At 32.9% G+C, this 21787-nt stretch overlaps 1 protein-coding gene across 1 annotated transcript in view; it reads left to right on the top strand.

Annotated features, from left to right (window-relative positions):
* Positions 1-21787, top strand: part of ADGRL2 (adhesion G protein-coupled receptor L2) — a 40432-nt gene that overhangs the window by 9976 nt on the left and 8669 nt on the right. Inside the window, exons 6-13 of the mRNA XM_040627104.1 lie at positions 4177-4302; positions 4570-4775; positions 5871-6044; positions 7012-7221; positions 8171-8391; positions 9712-9778; positions 17699-17790; positions 19611-19779. Of these exons, the coding sequence (XP_040483038.1) occupies positions 4177-4302; positions 4570-4775; positions 5871-6044; positions 7012-7221; positions 8171-8391; positions 9712-9778; positions 17699-17790; positions 19611-19779 (1265 nt within the window). The remainder of the gene's footprint in view (positions 1-4176; positions 4303-4569; positions 4776-5870; positions 6045-7011; positions 7222-8170; positions 8392-9711; positions 9779-17698; positions 17791-19610; positions 19780-21787) is intronic.

The following is a 21787-nucleotide window of genomic DNA, read 5'->3' as shown; positions in this document are numbered from 1 at the left end:
TTTCTTCCCATCTCCTCTCATTGCAGCCACTACTCGGTAATGAATTTGAAAAATACAAGGACAGAAAAATATATTAAAGTCTTACCTACGGCATTGGTTGTGAGTGAGGCTCTCCTATGAATGAAGTGTATTCAGTGTCAGGAAATCTGTTGTACAAGGCATATATTATTTCAAGCGTACAGAATATATAGATACAGAGATTATCATAAATATCTGTATTCCACTCTGAGCCAAATCTTAGTATTGTACCATTTTTGCTTCACGTTCTGGGGGGGAAGTAAATAGTTACTGATAATGTTTAAGTCCTCTGGGTCTCCTCCTTGTTGATCAGATCAAGAAGGGCGTAACCTTTCTTTAGTAAGCTTCTTTTTTTTCTTCTAATTTTGCTCTACAACTATGCACATTTAACAGTTGCTTTTTGTGTTTTTAACATTAATGATTTCACACTATATATGTAGTTGTATAATTGTCCCTTGCCCTTTATAGTTTTCATACTCGTGCATGTTAATATGTGCATCTCAGGTTCATTCTTTCATTCGATCTAAGATACATCACATTTATTTAACTATGCCGATGATAGGTATTTTAGTGACTTATGCTTTTTTGCTAATAATACGGAAAACAGTGAAGGTTTTTGTGTGTCTTTGTCCTCATATGTATGTGCCTTTCTAGACATATATGGATACACACACCTAGAAACAGAGTTTTCGAATGATGGAGCATGCCCATCTTCAACTTTATTAAATACTGCCAAGTTGCTTTCTAATATTGTTTACCAATTTACATTCTCACCTGTTAGCACCATTGTTCTCTCCCTATTACTCTTTTTGCTAAAGAACACTTTGTTATTGACATAAATGTTATTGTTCTAATGGGTTTGAATTGATCACATTATTGTTTTAATTTGTGGTTCTCAGATTACTTAATGCCTTTATTGGGTATTTTAGATTTCTCTCCTGTGAATTTGTTCTCCACGACTTTTACCTATGCATCTGTTTCTCTGTAGTTAATGCATTCTGGACATTAATTCTTTGTAGACTGTATAGATTGAAAACATTTATTCTGTGCGTGCCTTCTCTTTTTTATTTTGTTTATGGTATCTTTTGTTTACAGAATAATGAAGTCAAATTTATCAGTCTATTCTCTTAGGGTAGGTGCTTTTGGTATCTTATTTAAGAAATACTTTCCTTTTTGGTGTCCTCAAGAAAATTTTCTCCACAGTGATACCTGTAACTTTATAAATGATCTTATGTAAGACTTTAGAAATGATAAAACTTTGCCTTTTTATAATTATGTTGAAATCTACCTGGAAATTATTTTTGTTTGTGATATGAAGGAAGAAACTAATTTGGTTTTTTGTTTTCTGAGGGTGTTTTTTTTTTTTTTTCTTTTTGGATAATATGTTGTTTTAGTACTTTTAGTTCATAATTCATTCCTTTCCCCAGCGGTTTGTAAGGATATCTCTGTCATTTCTATACATGTTAGAAGTGTGTTATGCATTGCTCCTTTTGTTTTTGTTTTAATAATATTACTATCTGGTGAGTTCTTTCATTTCTGCTCCTGGAGGAATTACCTTAGGTACTTTTGGCATGTCTTTTCCATCTGAATTTTAAAGTCAGTTGTTAAGTTCCACAAACTCAAAAAATCTTTTTTTTTCCCCCAAAAAATCTTGTTGGAATTTTTATTAGAATTAGGCTGAAGAGAGGGAAACAAACCATAAGAGACTCTTAACTATGGAGAACAAACTGAGGGTTGCTGGCGGGGAGGTGGGGGGGGGGATTAAATAAGGATGATGGGCATTGAAGGGGACACTGTGATGTGTGCTGAGTGTTGTATGTAAGTCATAAATCACTAAATTCTACTCTGAAACCAGTATTACGCTGTATGTTAACTAACTAAAATTTAAATAAAAATTTGAAAAAATAAAAAATAAAATACTATATTATAAAAGAAGAATTAGACTGAGTATGTAGATTGATTTTGAAAGAAGTTTCATAGCTTTATTTACCTGTTGAAGTCTCCCAGATAAGCTCTTGTATAATTCTCCATTTGTTGTTAGGTCTTCTAATAAAGTTCTGTATTTTTCCCATTAATATCTTCCACTTTTAAAAATCAGGTTTATTCTTAAATAACTTGCATTATTTGTTTTTATTGTAAAGTATCTTTTTTAAAATTACATATTCTATTTGTTTGTATAGGATCACAGTTGATTTTGCTGATTGCACCCTTGCTAAATTTTTTTACTTTATAATATATAGAGGCTCTCTCAAAACTACTACGTAGTTAATTGTATCTTCTGTAAATAGTAAGTTTGCTTTTTTCCTTCAGTCTTTACTCCTTTTTTCTTTTTTTCAAGATTTTATTTATTTATTTGAGAGAGAGAGAATTAGTGAAAGAACATGAGTGGTGATGGGGGAAGTGCAGAGGGAGAGGGAGAAGCAGACTCCCCGATGGGCAGGGACTCCTATGGGGGAGGCTCCATTTCAGGGCCCGGAGTTCATCACCTGAGCTGAAGGCAGACACTTAACTGACTGAGCCACCCAGGCACCCTATGTACCTTTTTTCTTGAATTACTGCATTAGCTAGGTCTTTTAGTACAATGCTAATAAATAAAACCCCTAGTAGGGATCATCCTGACTTTAGAAAGAATGCTTCTTGAGTTTTTCACTATTGTTCACCTATAGGTTTGGATAGATAAACTTTATCTGATAACAAAACCTTTACCTGGGTAAGGATTTTTTCTTTTCTTTTATTATTTTGTAAAGGTTTTTTTTTAATTGGGTGGGTTTTAAAGTTATATTTGTAAAAACAAAGGGGGTGGGTGAATTCTTCTTATCTGTGTGTTTATAGAAATAGCTACACAAAAATATGTATCAGTAGAGTGAAATTCAGAAAAATGTATGGACTGTATGTATTGAATTATTTAAAAAGTATTTGTTACTTTTAAAAATTCTAATATACGAAACTAATCAATTTTGTGTATAATTCCTCTCATTTCATCAATAAAATGACATTCTAATTATGAATATAAAATAGTTGACTTTAGTAAAAACAATATTACTTTTCCATTCTTTTTAGAAATCAAATGAATATTGATAAATATTGATGTAAAGTATTACAATCTTTATTGGAATTACAGTAGACATGTTTATGTTGATGACTATTTTAAATATATATTATATACACACACACATATATATACATGTATATGTATGTATTTGAAAAAAGTTTAACAACATTGGTCTTGTTGATTAGGTAAATGTTCTTAGTGTTATATGCCAACCTGTTTCCCTTTCCATGAATTTTTGAGCTTTGGAATAATGTACAGTGGTTGGTAAATTTTTACTATAAAGGCCCAAATAGTATATATTCTAGGCAACTATACAACATGGTCTAAGTTGCAAATACTTAACCGACATTGTAGCACCCAACCAGCCATAGACGGTATGTGATTGAGCATACATGGATGTATTTTAATAAAACTTTATTTACAAAAAAGGTGGCAGGTCAGATTTGACACACAGGGCCTATTTTGCTCAACTTAAATATGTAAACATGTATAGTTAGTAGTGAGAACTAATGGGAAGTTTTAACATAATGCCAGACATTTTCTCATTGTGCTGGTCTCACCATGTTTAGAAAATAGAGAAAATCAAGAATTGCAAAATTGAGCTATGCAATCTCATTATCGATTAAAATGTATCATATACAAAGAAATAAATGTATACATGCAATAAAGGCACTCAAATTTATGCTTTATATTTTGTTTTGCCATTGTCAAGGAATGTTCATTGAAAAATTATTTAATGTAAAAAAGCCAAAAAAATCGTTTTGAAATAGGTTTGTTTATTTTAATGATATAAATGAAACTTTGAAAGTTGTGTGCTTTCAGCTCATACACTTCACATTCATAGGGTAAGTGTCTGGAATTAGTTGATTACATAAGATACAAAATTATGAAAAAATGTTAAAATTATTATATGAAATTTTTTAGAGTAGTCAAGGTTTAAGTTCTCCTAGAGTAGTTTAGTTTGTTCATGATTTTGTTGAAATGTAACAGTTAAGTTTTGTAAGTAGAAAAAAAGAAGCAGCGGTTTTCGTGCAATTACCATTTGCTTCTTTGTAGTTTAAAGTAATGCCCTTTTTTCCTCCCCCTTTATTCTTTGCCTCATCCAGTTCTGGAAGTTGCAGTACTCAGCACAGAAGGACAGGTCCAAGACTTTAAATTTCCTCTGGGCATCAAAGGAGCAGGCAGCTCAATCCAACTCTCTGCAAATACTGTCAAACAGAACAGCAGGAATGGTAAGATGGAGCAGAGTCTTTTAAAAATTGACAGGTTTTTTGTTCATTTAAATCTATTAATCCTAAAATGCTGAATATTTGACTCCTAATATAACAATACTGCTTACCATTTAAAAGCAGATTTAAAATAATGCTTTACTTTCCCAAGAAACTTAATCTAAATAGAATCCATAAGGATTTTTTCCCTTTTATTCTTATTTGAATGTATCTTATTTTATTCATAAGAATATTTCCTGTAAAGGCATATGACTATTTTTACCTTCCTAGGGCTTGCAAAGTTGGTGTTCATCATTTACCGGAGTTTGGGACAGTTTCTTAGTACAGAAAATGCAACCATAAAACTGGGTGCTGACTTTATTGGTCGGAATAGCACCATTGCAGTGAATTCCCACGTCATTTCAGTTTCAATCAATAAAGAATCCAGCCGAGTCTACTTGACAGATCCTGTGCTTTTTACTCTGCCACACATTGATGTAAGTTATATATGCTAATGAGGTAGTGGAAGGTTATAAAACCAGTGAGGAAGGAAGGCTAAACTTGACGTGATGGAGATGGGGAGAGAGGGAATGGGGAGATGGCAGAGAGGAAAGAAGAGACCTTTCCATTTGAATTTCAAATGTTGGACTAGGTCAGAGGCATAAGTTTATTTAAGTCTGTGAACATAAAATTAAATGAGCCTGGTTCAGTGATTATTAGAACTTAAGTGTATTCTTAATGAAAGCTAATTCAGTAATCAACAGGAAAATGTAAATGACTGTAATTTGTTTTAGAATGAAAATTAACTCTTACCTTAACAGCAGGATAGCCAAGTATTAACTGTTAGAACTCTGCCTTTTTAGTGTGGCAGACCTTTTTGTTTTTGTTTTTGTTCTTTTTGATTTTACTAGTCATGTGTGACACAATTGTTATCAAGCATTGGGTTTTTAAAAATCTAGGCTTGAAGAGATGTGATTCCTCTGCCGTACCTTAGAATGAAGTTGGTAGTTAAATCATTACACTGTGTTGGAAGATTGTCTGCAGAATTTTGGCTTCCGTTACAAGCAGAGTGAATGAGTGCCCACAGATAGCCAGGTGGATCTCCAAAACTGGCAAAGAAAAATAAATTTGTGCAGCCCTTCTTTTATAACTGCTGCCGTTGGTTCACTCTTAAAAACCTTGACATTGCTAACATGTCACTTAAAATAAAAATGGGCCCCAAATCGATTTTAAAACAATTGGTCCTTATAGAATTTTCTCAGAACAAATTCATAGGTCTAATTTTGTCAGAAAAGAAAAAAAAAATGATTCCAGTGTACCATCACTATGTAAAATCATAAGATGGAAATTGTAATTGTGTAAAATGGGTCTTTGGTAATTTAGAGTACGTTTTAGAGTGTTTCGGACTATAAAACCCCTTTTAAGTTAGATATCTGCCTTGTATAACATAGCCTACAATTTTGCTGATGAAAAACTTTATAGTCCGAAACATGCAAAGTTTAATCTAAATTACCTTTTACACATATTAAACAATTGCTATTGCCATCTTAGAGTGTAAAATCCTAATTTTATCTTGTCATTTTATTTCCCAGCCTGACAATTATTTCAATGCAAACTGCTCCTTCTGGAACTACTCAGAAAGAACTATGATGGGATATTGGTCTACCCAGGGCTGCAAGCTGGTTGACACTAATAAAACTCGTACAACGTGTGCATGCAGCCACCTAACCAATTTTGCAATTCTCATGGCCCACAGGGAAATTGCAGTAAGTATTTGCACTTCTAATTAGTAGCAGAGAAAAACCTCGGAGATTCAAAACAGCTTGTATAATAGTCCCTTCTTTGGGTGCTTATCGTAACTAAAAAGCAAACAAAGTAGTGTGGATTTCTAATTGTTTCTACACTGTCCATATATTTTAGGAAGTCTTGGCACTATATTTATTGTTACTTCTTAAAATCATGTGCTTTACAGACTAGTTCTAAGTTTTACTCCTTTGGGTAGGTGTTTGGCAGAGGCAGTCGGGGATTTAAAAAATGAACAGCAATGGGTCCTACAAAAGAGACTGAGGGCTCTAAAGTTTAACACACCCTCCCCATCTTGAATGTTTGACTCTTGTTTTACAGCTTTTATTTTAAATTTTCCTAACAGCTTTGCACGCTGTGCAAAACTGCAGATTTTGAAAGGTCAGGATAGCTTCTGGAATGTTTCTTCATATTCTTTTCTGTGATTATGGGAATGATAGCCAGAAGATAAAAATATTTTAAGAAATAGAGCATGAAAACTCGCAAATCTATTGTGTATTTGACTCTTAGTATATAAATAAATACCAAAACTCGAGGGGAAAATGAAAACTTAAAATTTTTTTGTTAGCCAGGAAAGTCGTGAAGATATCAATTATTTTTAATCATAACTGAGTGTCCTTTATTCTATTATATAAATATTTGTGTTTATGTAGGTAATTAGTTCAGCTGTTATTTTGAAACAATTAGACTCTTGCATTATATTCTAGGTAAAATTCTCCACTCGCATAGGTCATTCTTTGGATATAAAAGTTAATAAGATAATATTGAACTCTGTTACATGTTCAAGTTTTCTTTTTAGTTTTGAGCCCTGTTTGAACACATAAGAATATTCATAGAGTTTGGTATTAAAAGGTGAGCGGCACATGTGAAAGCTATCTTACCTTTACAATGCAGGAGTACTAATGTTCCTCATACTGTTTTTATTTTCAGTACAAAGACGGAGTTCACGAATTACTCCTTACAGTCATCACCTGGGTGGGAATTGTCATTTCCCTCGTTTGCCTAGCTATTTGCATCTTCACCTTCTGCTTTTTCCGTGGGCTGCAGAGTGACCGCAATACTATTCACAAGAACCTTTGTATCAACCTTTTCATTGCGGAATTTATTTTCCTAATAGGCATTGACAAGACGAAATACATGGTAAGCACCCCCTTCAGCTTACTGTCCTTGGATCTCTGAAAATCATTATAACAGGTGTGAATCCACACACGATCCCATATTGATATTTGACCTTGTAACTTAATATAGTTGACAATGGCGATATTGGAGGATAATTTATAATAAATTAAAAGACAGCAGATTCATTAGTTATTATTATAATGAGTTAACTCATTTCTTGTATCAAGGTGCATTTGCATTTTTCTGGGTTGTTATTAAGACATGTAATTTGAAAAGAAGAGTGCCAGGGACACTGAAATGAAAAGATCCTATTTTTACAGTTTTCATCTTGCTTACATAGTCATTCTGACCAGTGATCATTTCTTCGTCTTCTGAGCCATTTGTTCATCATCACAAGGTCTCAGTGTCAGAAACAGTACTTAGTAAGTAGTTAATGCTTTACCCTGTATTCGTCTGCACCGGGATGAAGTTAAAATGCTCCACATAGGACAGGAAAAGAATGTTAGGAATTAGATCTGGGGTATTCATCATTAAAGTGGAATTTTAAATTCTGTTACTGAAAAAATAAAAATAATATATTTGGAAACAACTGTCCTAAATATGTATGGAGCAAATAATCTGTAAGTGGAATACTCAGATTTAATAGTGGATAATTCTAGAAGAGAATTTAGCATATGTTTTCTTATGTACACTTAATTTCACTAAAAATAGTTATGTCTTACAGTGATGAAATTCCTAGCACACCTGCCATTATACTCTATACACATTAAACTCTTCAAACTTGTCAGTGTTTAGAACTCATTTCCATTTGTTAAAAAAAAGTCTTTTTTTAAGAAATAGTAGTTTACTCTAAATAATGTTGTGTTTTAAAGACAGTTATGAGCACTGTCAGTGAATATTGTGTAATCTGGGGGTGGTCTGCTTGTATTCATGTGTTCTCTTGTGTGTTTTTTGTTCTTTTCCTTTCTAGATTGCTTGTCCGATATTTGCAGGACTTTTACACTTTTTCTTTTTGGCTGCTTTTGCTTGGATGTGCCTGGAAGGTGTACAGCTCTACCTGATGTTGGTTGAAGTGTTTGAAAGTGAATATTCAAGGAAGAAATATTATTACGTGGCTGGTTACTTGTTTCCTGCCACCGTGGTTGGAGTTTCAGCGGCTATTGACTATAAGAGCTATGGAACAGAAAAAGCGTAAGTAATTGCAAGCGACCTGAGTGTTTTTCAAGTGAATAATTTTTTAAAGCCTGTTAGCTGTCAGTGAGGGTCCCTGACAGACTGAAATAGCATCTGAAAGCTTTATTGGTAAGAGAATGGGCATGCCGTGCACAAATTACAATCTTTTGTAATTTTCTAGGTTCAGAGGATTTGTACTCTGGCGAGGCGGATTCTAAATTATGGACTTTCTTTTTAACACAAAAGATTGACCTGAAACAAATTGAAAAAGTAAATAACTTTTTGGCCTTAGAAAGATATTAAGTAAAAATTCTTCTGAACTTAAAGCATCTGACAGGTTTAACTACTCAGTTTTAACCTAATGCTTCATTAGCTCTCTTTGTGCAGCCGACCCTCTAGCTAACTCGCATTCTGAATTGTGACAGTAGCACATTCCATCCCATATGTTCTGCTTTGATAATATTTTATCAGGCAGTTTGAAAGGATTAAAATAAGTCACTGTCTTTCATTTATGAAAAATACAGATATTTATGGAAAATGACAGAAGGTAGACATAGCCATGTTTCTAAGGATTTTATTTGCTAGGAGCATGAATTTGCCTTCCAATTCTGTTTATATTTGCCTTTGATAGAATTAGTTATATAAAGATTCCTTGGACTAAAGAAAGCTTTTTGACTATACAGATGATGAAAGACAAATAAAAGAAATTCAGTGGGGATTCAATGTTATATGAAAAATGAACCACTAAGTAAAATCTGTCTTAATAAGTTTATGCATCATTTACTCTAATACTATATGAGTGCTATGCTTTGATTTTTTTATCTCGCATTCATCCATTCCCAGTTGAGGTATTATATTTATGCTCTACTGTTTTGAAACAAGCCTAACAGCTGAACATTTTGTTTGTCTGTTATGTTCCATAGGGTTAAACACTGTAGCTCAGGTATAGATACGAAAGGCAAATTTTGAAGTTAAGAACTTTAAAATGATGAGACAATTTGGAATATTGAGTTTCAGGTTTTCCTTAGGAAAGTCAGAGGTCTTAAGAATTAGGGATTCGGGAGTAGTTGGGGTTTATTGTTTTCCCCATACGAGCATAATAATGTATACCTTTACCGAATTTAAAACCTGAAATGAAAAACAGAAGGTTGAAGTAAATAAATTACTGCTCTTTACCTCAAAGCCAACTCAGAATTATTAAAATTGTTCTTACCCATGATAAATGAATTTTCACAGGCAATTGTAACAATAGTTTTGTTAGATTTTTTGAATTCTATATTTTTTGTAATGTTGAGGGTCCATTGAAGCTACTTCAACAAACTCTTCTTTTCATAATAGTTGCTGGCTTCATGTTGATAACTATTTTATATGGAGTTTCATTGGACCAGTTACCTTCATTATTCTGGTAAGCAGACTCTATTTTCCCTTCATTTTTATCTTGCTGCTTTTGCAGTGCTATTGAAACAAAGATAATTGGTTTTATTGTTAATTTTTCTATGCATTCAAGATTTATAAATGTATCTAGCCTACAGGGTAAAACTACGTAGTATACCTTAAATGTTATATACCATTGTTGAGAGTGTATGTACTTGCTAATTAGTATATTTCGAAAATCCTCTTTCCTCTAAAATGTACTTTTCCTTATCTAATTTAGTTTCCTACAATGTCATGTCAAAATCTAAAAAAATATACGTAAGCCCTGTTAAGATTACAAGATTTGGGCCTAGTTTAATAATTAAAAAGGAATAACTGAAATGTATAGTGTATTTTGTTTTTGCGTAGTGGAGTTTTTTGCTAAGAGTTGTAGTTCAGGAAGTTATGTCTCCAAAATCTCTAATTTTAGTCCTGTACCAAGCTATGTCTTATTTATAAAATAAATGAATGTTTTGTGGAATTGAAAGAACATTAGCTTAATTTTATTATATTAATTTCCACACAGTAATTAAGTACTTTTAAATAAATGTCCACACCCTGAATTCTTTTTAGGGCACAAAATTTTTTTAAGCTTAGATTAATAACTGAGTATTGAATCAATTTTAAACTTATTAGAAATAAAATTACTTTTCTAAAACTTTAAAATGCCAAATAAAAATACTGGTCTTCAAGAAATTTTTTAAAATAAATTTGATGCAAGCTAAATATAGTGACATATAAGGTTTTTTTTTTAACTGCTTACATTACCATTAGTCAAATATTTGAAATATAGTTGAAATAAAAGGATGTAGCTAAAATATTTGGATTTTGGTACTTAAAACTTTTCACTGAGTTTTAGCATTATGCTGTTGCAGATAGATGCTATTGACCATTATAAGATTGAAAAGGAAAAATAAGCAAGTTTAAATATTGCCTATATCTTTTAAATACCTATTTTAAGGATTTTTTTCCTTTAAAAGAAGTGATACACTTGAGCTTATTAGGATATTTCTGTAGTTAACCAGTGGTTCATAAAATTGAGAAAAAAAATGTAGTAGTTCAAGGAAACTTAAAACCACTTCAAATGTATGTACTTTTGTCCTTAAAATGAATTATTTTATACACTTAACACAAAGCAAAACAAAAATTCGAAGTGAATGCCAGTAAAAGATTCTCAAGTGTTTCTAGAAAAGCTGAATTACTAAAAAGCTAGAATTACTCGATCCAAATGATTGTGCTAGTTTTTGTTGTTGGTTTATTTAAGTTAACATAGGCTAAGCCACTCTCAAATTAAATGGTAAACAGCTGATTTGAAGTGGCATGATCCTTAAAGACACAGGCTTCTCTTTTTTTCCCCCTGAGCGCTTGGCTAACCATATTGATAACTTTGAGAATTGTAAAGACCATTTTAGAGATATCCAGTCTATAAAAGTATCATGTGTTAACTTTTGTTGTACTAGTTTTGTTTATTTCTATCTCAAAATAAATACTGACTTTAGAGTATTAAAAATTTTTTCACTTGGCCGAAAGTCTTTAATGTTCACTTATACTCCACTTCTAGTAAGAAAAGAGGTGAAGGACATTTTATTATATTGCCCATTTACAGTGTGAGCCAACTATTATTTATTAGTCTTATCATCATTGTTACCCTGTACCAAATAATTTAGGTTGAAATGTGAAGGGCTTTGGGGAATAGTGTTCCCAACTTCAAAAAAAACCCAAAAACCAAACACAGCAGGTAACTGTTTTGACGGTACAGATGCTAGGAGTAGTTCTCCTGCAACTGCTTTGCCCTCTGATTCTCCCAACACAGAGAGGCAAAGAGTGGCATAGAGGTGTAAAACGTCTTGCATACCCTAAGTTGAGGTATAATATGATTGTGCAGCATATTTGTTGAATGCTAATACATTTATACCGCATACATCCTTCCGATGAGAAAGGATATTTAAAAGTCAATTCAAACACAAATCTTAGTAATATGAATTATATACTACCCTTTTAAGGAGTACTTTTACAACAAAAAGTACTCATTACTATTCCTGGAAAGTGTAGTTTTGCATTTCCAACTTTTCTGAATTGAAGCCATTTAACTTAGTAGTATTAAGTAAGTGTGCGTTTTTAATAATGTTCTATGAAGAAAAATAACATGCTATGGAAGATAAAACTTCTTACTTTTGTATTTCTATAGACTGTCTTGCCTACAGGCACTAGAGTTATTATATCTATGAGAAAAGTGCTTGTAAGTAATGAGCAGTGGGAAACCATTAGTATGCCTGAAATGGTTTAATGAAAGCTTGGATCATGACACGTCAGGAGCTGTTCTTATCATTTGGACAGCTCCATCTGCATCGTTAATAATTAATTCAGTTCAGTAAGAGTTCAGCTCACACACTCATTTAGAAGTCTTCTTCAGAGAACACCTCTCTGGCTGCTAGTCCCAGGGAGAAATAGGTTTCTGCTCGGCTAACAGCAAAGATCTGGAGATACAAGTGCAGTTTTAGAGTTGCATTTGCAGGTAGCAAAAGCTCCAGGGAGGACAAAAAGGGTCAGAACATGTGCGGTTCAGTTAGGTTACTTCGGAGTGGTGTTTCTGTTCTTCTGTCTTATCATATCCATGTCAGCCCTGCAAGCTGTGGAATGAATTTTAAGCTGCTAAGCTCAGACGGATGTGATTCAATTGAGCAGGTTGATGACTGTAACGCAAACTGTGCGCTCCTATAATCAGTGGCACCCTTTGCTTTTCTAAAACTTCTTTGTATTTTCGTGTCACCAGTATGGGTGACAATCTATGCCATATCATCAAGTAGCAAATTCTATCAGCAAATTATACTGGTAGATTATTTATACAAGAACTCATGAAATTATTATTTTGAGATAGGTGAAAGAGTATTATTTGTCATTAGATGAGAAGGAATGCCCCATTTGGCAATTAACCTTATTTAGCTGAATGAAAAAGTCTGTTTCTTCTGAATTTGCTCACTTTCACATAGAATTCTATTAACAGATGCCCATCTACCTACTTACCTGTGTGTACACACACACACACACACACACACACACATACAGAGAACGGAGTTAAAAAAATCTGATTAATTCCTGGATGAGTTGCCTCATCTCTAAAATTAATCATCGGTGTGGGCATTTAGGCTGGTGGGTTGGCCTTCAGTACATAGCAAGATCCTAGGACTGTGTTTACTAGTGCCTTCTCTGTGAATGACTGAGTGATGACATCACTTACCAGGTTTAGATAGATCTTTGTTTACACAGTTGTAACTCTGTCTTTTTCCTTTCTCACTGATGCATAGCACCTTTCAGCCTATCCCAAAATGTGTACTATGGTTAAGCTTAGTAGTATTTATGTTGGAAAGAAAAAAATTTAAAAAGTAGACAAAAAGTGGCTGCATTGGAATTTGAGGGGAGAAGAGCAGCACTTGGACGGTGGAAACATTCTTCTCTCCCTGGCTTTTTGCCTGCTTTCCAGTAAGAAATAGGAGAAATTCCTTTGACGGTTAGGATTTCTTTTATTTTTTTTTAAAATGCATACCAAAGGCAGGAAAATAAATTGGGGAGAGATAAAAGTGAGGAGAAAGAAATCACTTACTCTAATTAGAAAGGGAAAAAAAAGAAGCACAGAAGTTTATGGCTGGAAAGAGCCATTTATGTCATGGGGAAAATGCAAAGAAGGAAGAACTCAGATTTGCAGTCAATACTTCATTTGAAACTAACTTTTTGTTTGCCTGTAAGTGACTATTTTGGATGATAGATTTAATCAGAGATATTTCCATTTGCCCTTCAATTTCTTTTTCTGATTCCTTTAGTTACATTTTAAGAGAACAACAAAGGAGAAAAGAGGAATGAAAAAAATTACTTTACAAAATCATGACTCTTATAAAGAGTATATCACCTCTTGAAAAAAATCACAGCCAACAGTATTTTTTCTATGAAAATAAGTATATTTACATTTTTTAACAGTGGAGGTAAAAAAAGTATTTTAAAACTTCATTTTAAAAATTATTTACACTTCAGGATTTGTTCTGTTTAATTCCAGAAAGCATTTCACTGTCATACATACTGGGGATAATATATTAAAATGTTCAATACCTAAGTGACATAAGTATCTTTTTCATTTCTTTAATAAGACTAATAAATACATTATCAGTGAAATTTTTAATGTGGATTTGGGGAAAAGAAAAGTACCTTATGTTTAACTTTTTTTTTTCCATTTTATATTATGGTTCATAGCACATCTTGTGTGCCTTTTTTCATAATTACTTTGTCTTGATAGGATGGTATTTTGTCCTGTTGTAGATACCATTGGTTCATTATTTGCATATTTCCAAGTCATATTTCAAAGTCTAATTTAGTGTTGGATTTAATTATGAATTTCTTGGCAACCTAAACATTAGTGCACTGGTTATAATTCTTCCATTTAGTTATTTTTGAAATTGGGGAAATCACAGACATTTGTGAAACAGTCTGAGTGCAAAAATCTTTCTGTAGTTTTATGATTATTTTTCTAGTATTAATTATTTTTAGAGACTCACTTTTAAAACATGTTTTTGAAGCATTCAATTCTACCTATGTTAGAAACAACAGCCTTTTTTTGGACCCAATTATGAGTTTGTGTGATGTTTAGTTATGTGAGTGGAACACCATCAGGTTTGAGAAAACAGAACTAACTGTCAGACACACTGTTTGTCTACTGGGAGTAGGAGTGTGTGGACATTTTAGCCATTTGCTGATTATGGGATGATAGTGTTTTACAAAGAAACAGAGAATTAAGTTACTTTAGCAAGTCGATCAGGTAGAAGTCACTTAAAGAGCCCATCTCTTACATTCAGGATTTCCTTGAGGCTGTATTTTATATATTAATTAATTTATTATTTATCTTCAACTCATTCCTCATCTCTGAGTGATTTCTAAAATGGATTACTCTTTATAGAAGTAGAATCATCTTTTTTTTTTTTAATAAAAAACTAGTATGTCTTTGCTTTACTAGGAGACTCTTAATTTTCTCACCCAGAATAAACTGACTAATTTTATTTGTAAAGATGCTGGGCTGTGGAGCCCGCACACAGTATATTGAATCTCAGCACTGACATTATATAGCTAAGTAATCTTTGGCAAGGTACGTAACATCTTAGAATGTAAATTGACTCTCCTGGCGCTTTTGTTTCCTCTCCACGTAGGATTATAGATTGTTGTTTTTCTTGTAATTTTCTGAACTTGTTTGTATTGTGAATGCACTATATTTATAACTGGAAAAAGCCCTAAACAAGTATATAATGTTCAAAAAACCTCAATAGGGTGAGGAGAGAGGAAAGGGAGATGTATCTCCCAGTCTGTTTTTTAAGGATTGAATAAGATCGGTTTTCTGTGTCACATTCAACTTGATTAATCCGCAGTCTGAAAAGAAAGAAATGGCTTTGTATCATATTTAAGTTTAAATTCTATTCTTCAATGGGTAGATTTCATTTTCATTTCAGTTTTATTGGAAAATGTGTTAGTTCTGAAGTAACGGATTTTAACTTGGTCATTTTCATTGAAAACTATGTTGGTGCATGCTCACCCTCCAGACTTCACATCTTCTCCTCATTTTCTTTTCATGACATGAGACTTCATACATAGACAGTTTTTCACCTTCACAGTCTTTATTTTCTTGTAGTTTATACATTATAGTGGATAACATCCTTACTGGAGTGCACCACTACTACTATTATTTTACTCCTCAGGGGATAATTGATATGCTTAGAAAGTGATGAACACCAAATTGTGGCCCTATATGCCTTAGGAAATTGGGTAAGAAAAGGAGGGGGAAGAAACAACCCTAGGTTCAGAATTATGGAATGAAAGAAATAAATGGCTATATTAGGACATTCAAAAAGAATGGTCAAGAGGTTTGAAGGATTTTAATTCTGAATCTACAAAGCAGCTTTTCTTTCCTAAGAGTTGCATCAGTTTGTGTGTTTATTTGGGTTTTGTTTTGTTTGTTTGTTTTTCGGATATTTGGAGTTCTTATTTGTAACCATTCTCTTAATTTTACTAGTTAAGACCTACTGTTGCATAAAATAAAAAGTAAAAACACTGTAGATTTTGCCTTAAAAAATTAGAGGTATACTGTACCATCATTGTTTAGAAACGAAATCAGATATTTACTGTACTGTCAGAAGGATCTTTCCCTAACTTCTCAAAGGTAGAAATTGCATCTTACTCACAATACAGTAGGCACGTACTTGTGTGGAACAGTAAGGTCAATAAATATTTGTTGAATGAATTGCATTATATTGTAGTATCTCTGAAAATGTAAACATTTATTTTTATATCGTGACCAACTGGAATAATCATTAGAATATAAGGCTAGAAAAATGTTTCCACAAATCTGTTTGCTTTTTCTCTAGACAAGTATTTTAATAAGTTAATTTTTAAGTAGTTTTTTAAACAGAGAGCTTCTTTTGTCCTTCTTTTGTTGATGTTAAGTAATTAACATGGAAGGATAGAATGCTATCTGCCAACACTTGCAAATTATACCCATTAACCTCGTTTTATCCCTTAAGAGGAAATTCTACATCTAAGAGAAATAATAAGGCACAGTTGACAAAATGAGTGATAAACAGCTTAGATTAAAGCCTTCACTCTGTTCCTAAACTCATCATTAGGAAGGACTTGGAAATTTTATTTATTGCTCTATATAATTTTTCCTAATTATAAAATCAGAAGTAGTGATGAATAAGTAAAATAACATTATCATTTTATCAGATGGTATTCGTGTGTGACTCAGTAAAAATGATCATCTTATTATAACAAAATTATGTTGAGTGTTTACCACCAAGGAATTGCTTTTGTCCCTATTTGCCCTTTTCTGAATACACCATTCGGGCTTGCGCTAAGCCAAGTACAGCTCACAAAATGTATCTTTGTTTTGTCTTTTTAAAGTAGTAATCTGAAGTAAATAAAATGTCAAAGAAATCCAGTAGTGATCAAGCTTAGTTCTGTTTTTAGAGCATAAAAGTGGAACTGCCTTCCCTCTGTCCAGCATTGTACCAGATTTCTGTGGAAGCAGACGCAAAATTGCAAACAGTATCTTTCTTCAGTCAAAACATGTCTTTCCTTCTCAGTTCACTCCTGTTGACCTCCCAAGCCTTCCTTCTAGGTCAGGTTCCATCTTCCCCTTTTTTGCTTTTGTTTGCACCTCCATTCTTCGCACAGCTCAGTGTTCAGAGGGGCTCAAAGCAGCCTTTCTTCAGAATTTACCTACGTCCATACAATAGAGAGGCATAAGGACAAAAGGACTGATGGCTTTTAACTTAAACATTTAGTAGCAAATATATACATATTTTAAAAGTTTGTCTTTCTAGAACTAAGAAGTATTTTTCATATATTTTTTCATTATTTTTCATATATTTTATTTCATGTGATCCTCACAATTACCTTACAGATAGATCGTGCAAATGTTATTCTCCTCCTCTAATCTGTCAAAATCAAAAGCTTGACTCTCAGCTAAATCTTAGGGTCCCAAATCCAGCAATTCTTGTAAGCTACATGATGTAACTGCCCCTTCTAAAGAACTCACTTCAGTGTTTCCATTAGATGGCTTTTAGGCCCTGGAGTACCTCTAGCTGAAGAAACTAATTTAGGTTTTCTAATTTATTTAATCATCACCACATGATGCTGATTTAATGAGGTTGCAATTTCATGTCAAATGATCTATTTAAAAAATCGAACATACATAGCCGGGGTATTTTTTATTTAGACTTAACTTGATCATTGCCTTTGTAAAATTGAGTCAGTGAGTGTCTACCATATACTCATGTCATTGGTATTTAGCTGCATTAACTCATTAAGTATATTTGCAAAACTTACTCATTTTTTACTCTGTGGATGTAGTGGTCTAACTCTTCATTTGTTATCACAGCTAAATATTATCTTCCTGGTGATCACATTATGCAAAATGGTGAAGCACTCAAACACTTTGAAACCAGATTCTAGCAGGTTGGAAAACATTAAGTAAGTATTTTAGTATTTTAATTTTAGTGCTTGACAAACCAAGTGAAAGATACTATCCACAGAAAATACATGAATGCCTTTTATCAACTGGAGAAATTATTCAGAATGAAGTTTTACTGATCAAGGTTGAGTCTCACTGTTAACCATGTCACAGACATTGGTCAAAAATTAGATAATAATTTCTGTCTTGATCTAGAGCCAAGACATTGTTTCAGCGGCTTTGTGGAAATTCCGTATCACTGTAGCAATTTCATTTGAATTTAAAACGCAGTTCAAAATGATGTTGCTCTTTGCATGGCTGATATGATTATATTTAAGTTTGTTTTGTTAAATGACTTTTTTGATTTAAGGATTCTGAGCAGTTTCTACTTCTAATCCTGTTTTCCTAAGATAATTTACTCTATTACTGTTGTTAACTTGGAGATTATCTATTGTTTTCATGATAATTAAAGAAACGTTTACTTTATTTCAATATTGAATACAAACTACAATATCCTGTCAATGAAAAATGCTATCTGATTAAAAAAAATGGATAGCTGTTGATTTATTCAGTCATTTATGGGAGCATTTTCAGAGTTATCTTTTAGATATGAGTTAATTTAAAATGTGAGGAGGTGTTATTCAAGTTGGTTAAAACGGGATTGTGAAAAATATTTTTAATGTAAAAAATGGCAGATCTATAGTAAGGGTAATTTTAAAAAAATTAGATGTTTTAGATAGGTTAGTGTCAGCTTCATTGCATGTTGCATGGTAAGAGAGAGAGCTAATCTTTAGCATCTCTCTTTTCTTCCTTTTCCTCTTTCTGTCTTCTCATCTACACCAGTAATTACCGTGTTTGTGATGGCTACTATAATACGGACTTACCTGGGTAAGGTAGAACCCTACATTCACAAATTTATGGCATGATTTATATTTTTTACAAATCCGTCAGTATCATGAATTGCCCTTAATTTTTATAATTATTTTGGAATATCTAATTTGCTATAGTATTTTTAAACTATAATATGCCTTTATTTTTTAATTGCTTGCCTCTGCATTTTGACTTTCTTAATTTTGACTAATTTATAAAATATATAAATGCTTTCTTATTACTTTCTATTTTAATTCTGTCTAATAATTTTGTTTCTCTTTTCTGCTTATAATGCTTTCTAGCTATGAAGATAATAAGCCATTTATCAAGTAAGATCATTAGTTAGACATGGAATGCACTGACTTTAAATCCTTTCCATTCCGTCCTATTTTCTACAGTTCTTTTCTCCTTAAGCTATTCATGATGAAATCTCTCCAAAATTATTTTATTTTGAAGTTGTTCTCATATTTTTGTCCCATTTCAGCGAGGCTTCTTCATGCTTCAGTTAAAATACCTTAGGTTCACCTAAGATTAGTTTAGGTTTAAGTGATTATCTGCCATTTAACCTTTCTGTATGTGTCACATTATTCAGTGTCATGAGTACACCACAGGAATAAAAAGACAGAAGTAAACTAATTAAGGACTCCTTAATTTCTTTTACTAAAATGCACATAAAAGACAATAAAGTCATGGGGGATGTTTTACACCTTGGATTTTAATATAGTTTTGATACCTTGTTAATGCTGGAGTAAGAAAAGGTCATACCTGCTGTTGCTGTTTTCACTGGAGGCTGCAGTACTAAATGCTATTGTTCTTTCTTTAATCAATGAAAGGTTAAAGCCAAAATGCTGTTGAATTTGAATGTGAACATAGAGAAAGTCAACTGCTACTACTGATATGTTGATATTGAAGTGTGAGATATGTTGTTCTCTCATTGAACTTGTTAATAAAATTCACTTTATTTTTTCAGGTCTTGGGTGCTTGGCGCTTTCGCTCTTCTGTGTCTTCTTGGCCTAACCTGGTCGTTTGGGTTGCTTTTTATTAATGAGGAGACTATTGTGATGGCATATCTCTTCACCATCTTTAATGCTTTCCAGGGAGTGTTCATTTTCATCTTTCACTGTGCTCTCCAAAAGAAAGTAAGTGAAAATACCTAGAGGTTCTAGTTGCTTGTTCTTTGGTTTGAAAATCAGAGATGAAATAGAGAAGATTTTACAGTTTTACAGCTGGCGTATTACTAAATAGAATCATTTTTAATCATTAATTGTTATGCATGTCTGGAAATTCAGGCTTTGCATATAAAAAAGTCAATACCAATCATCTTTTTGGATCTCACTTTGGAAATATTATAAACTAGACATTTATGTTAAGATTTCTTTTTTGCTAGTGGGGTCTATAAACATGCTTTGTGCAAAAGGTATACAAGATAAAGAAAAGGTTAAATAATCTCATTTTTTGCTCAGCAAAGGGAATGCAGTGGTCCAAAACGAAATTGAACATAAGGACAAATGACCTTGATTTTAAAAGCACCAGACATACAAAAAATTAATGTTACCTTTTGAGTAGTTGTGAAAGATCTAAAACCCAGTAATTTAATATCTCACATTATGTTGTCCTGATTTTCTGCTAAGTGGAGTCAGCAAAGATGATGCAAAAATTAAAGATGAAAAACTTGCTAGAAGATGTAAACCTAAGAGAATAGTTTGGCCTCCTTTTAACTAGGTATCATCCTTTCTCTGTCTGCATATCTAATATGGTCTTTTTATTCTGTTATTACTAGTTGGTCACTAAATTGAACAGAGAAATAGAATTTTGAAAGTGAAAACTATTATGTTTTCAGTCCTGACAAGATGATAGTGTTGTTACTTCCATCAGTTGTTGAGTAAGCTATAATTTTGAGATAATGACAGTGGAATGGGCAATACTGACAGATAATGTACATTCACAGCAATATAGGCATTAGGCAAAACCAACATTGGAGGGTATTATTTGGATAAAATACCATTTTGATTGCCATTGTCTTGGCCATACAGCATTTCAGAGCAGTTAACAGCCATTAAATATACAAAAAAATTTTTTGTAAGGTATCAGGTGTTATTTAATAACATTGAACTTTAATTTTCTAAACATTATACAGGTATAACCTTGTAATTACTTTGGTTTACACTATTTCTTACACAAATGAGCATTTTGCGTACATGTATAGGACCACATATCATAATTTCTTCCCAATGTGTTTGACATAAAGCATAAATTATTTCCGCGTAGAGGTATGTATATTAATTGAACAAAGAGATTTTGCTGTGCTTTTTAATTAACAATTACATTTTTGCAACATTGTGTTGGGCTTCCTTTTGAATACATTCTACTTAGTCTGGGATATGTCCTTTTGGATGCTGCCAGGATGAATGGCTAAGAATATGATATAAAATGATTTAGTTAAAATACACTTTTTACTGCTTAAGTGAGCATATTTAAGCAAATAAAATGCTTTGAGAGTTCAAGCCCATTGTTATTTGTTCTAATAGGTGTAGTTAAATAAGGCTAAGAGGATGAAAATGCAAGTGCCCCTGGATCTAAAAGATCATCTAGTAACTTTAATTCTGTAATTTTTCAAGGAATGAGTGTCAAAGTCATGGTCTTTGCAGGCAGATCTGAGCATAGAACCATGAGGGGGGAAAAGTCTTTCTGAGTGCTCTGGCAGCCTACTAGAAAATAATTTCTTATGCAACTTCTCCTTGTCTGTTCTAATTCCAGTCTGGCTCTGAGCCAGAGCAGAACCTGTTCAGATGCCAGTAGGGCTGTGCAGAATCCAGCCCTCTTCCCCACTCCTCCCAATTCCGCACCAGCTTTAGAGGTGGGGCCCTATTCTTTAGCAGTTGTTTAGACTTCACTTTTTAAAGTTTACTTTAAACTTTCTTTGGGCCTAACAACTTTCCTATCTATTCCTATATCCAGGCTTCAGGGGAAGAGGGAAATTACATGGGTAACTCATTACTGTGAATGGAAATTGCATAAATAGTTCCCTTGTGTGCTAATGAAGTGAACAGGCATCCTTGACGCTCTACGCTAGGATGCTAAAGCTAGACGCATCAGAAAATGAAGAAAACATTCCATCCGAATTAATAGCATATGTATCAAAGTCCT

The sequence above is a fragment of the Ursus maritimus genome, unplaced genomic scaffold (assembly GCF_017311325.1).
Source record: "Ursus maritimus isolate PB19 unplaced genomic scaffold, ASM1731132v1 scaffold_12, whole genome shotgun sequence".
In the NCBI taxonomy this organism is placed as follows: domain Eukaryota; kingdom Metazoa; phylum Chordata; class Mammalia; order Carnivora; family Ursidae; genus Ursus; species Ursus maritimus.
Note: the sequence above shows the minus strand (reverse complement) of the source record. Positions and strands in the feature narration are given on the sequence as shown.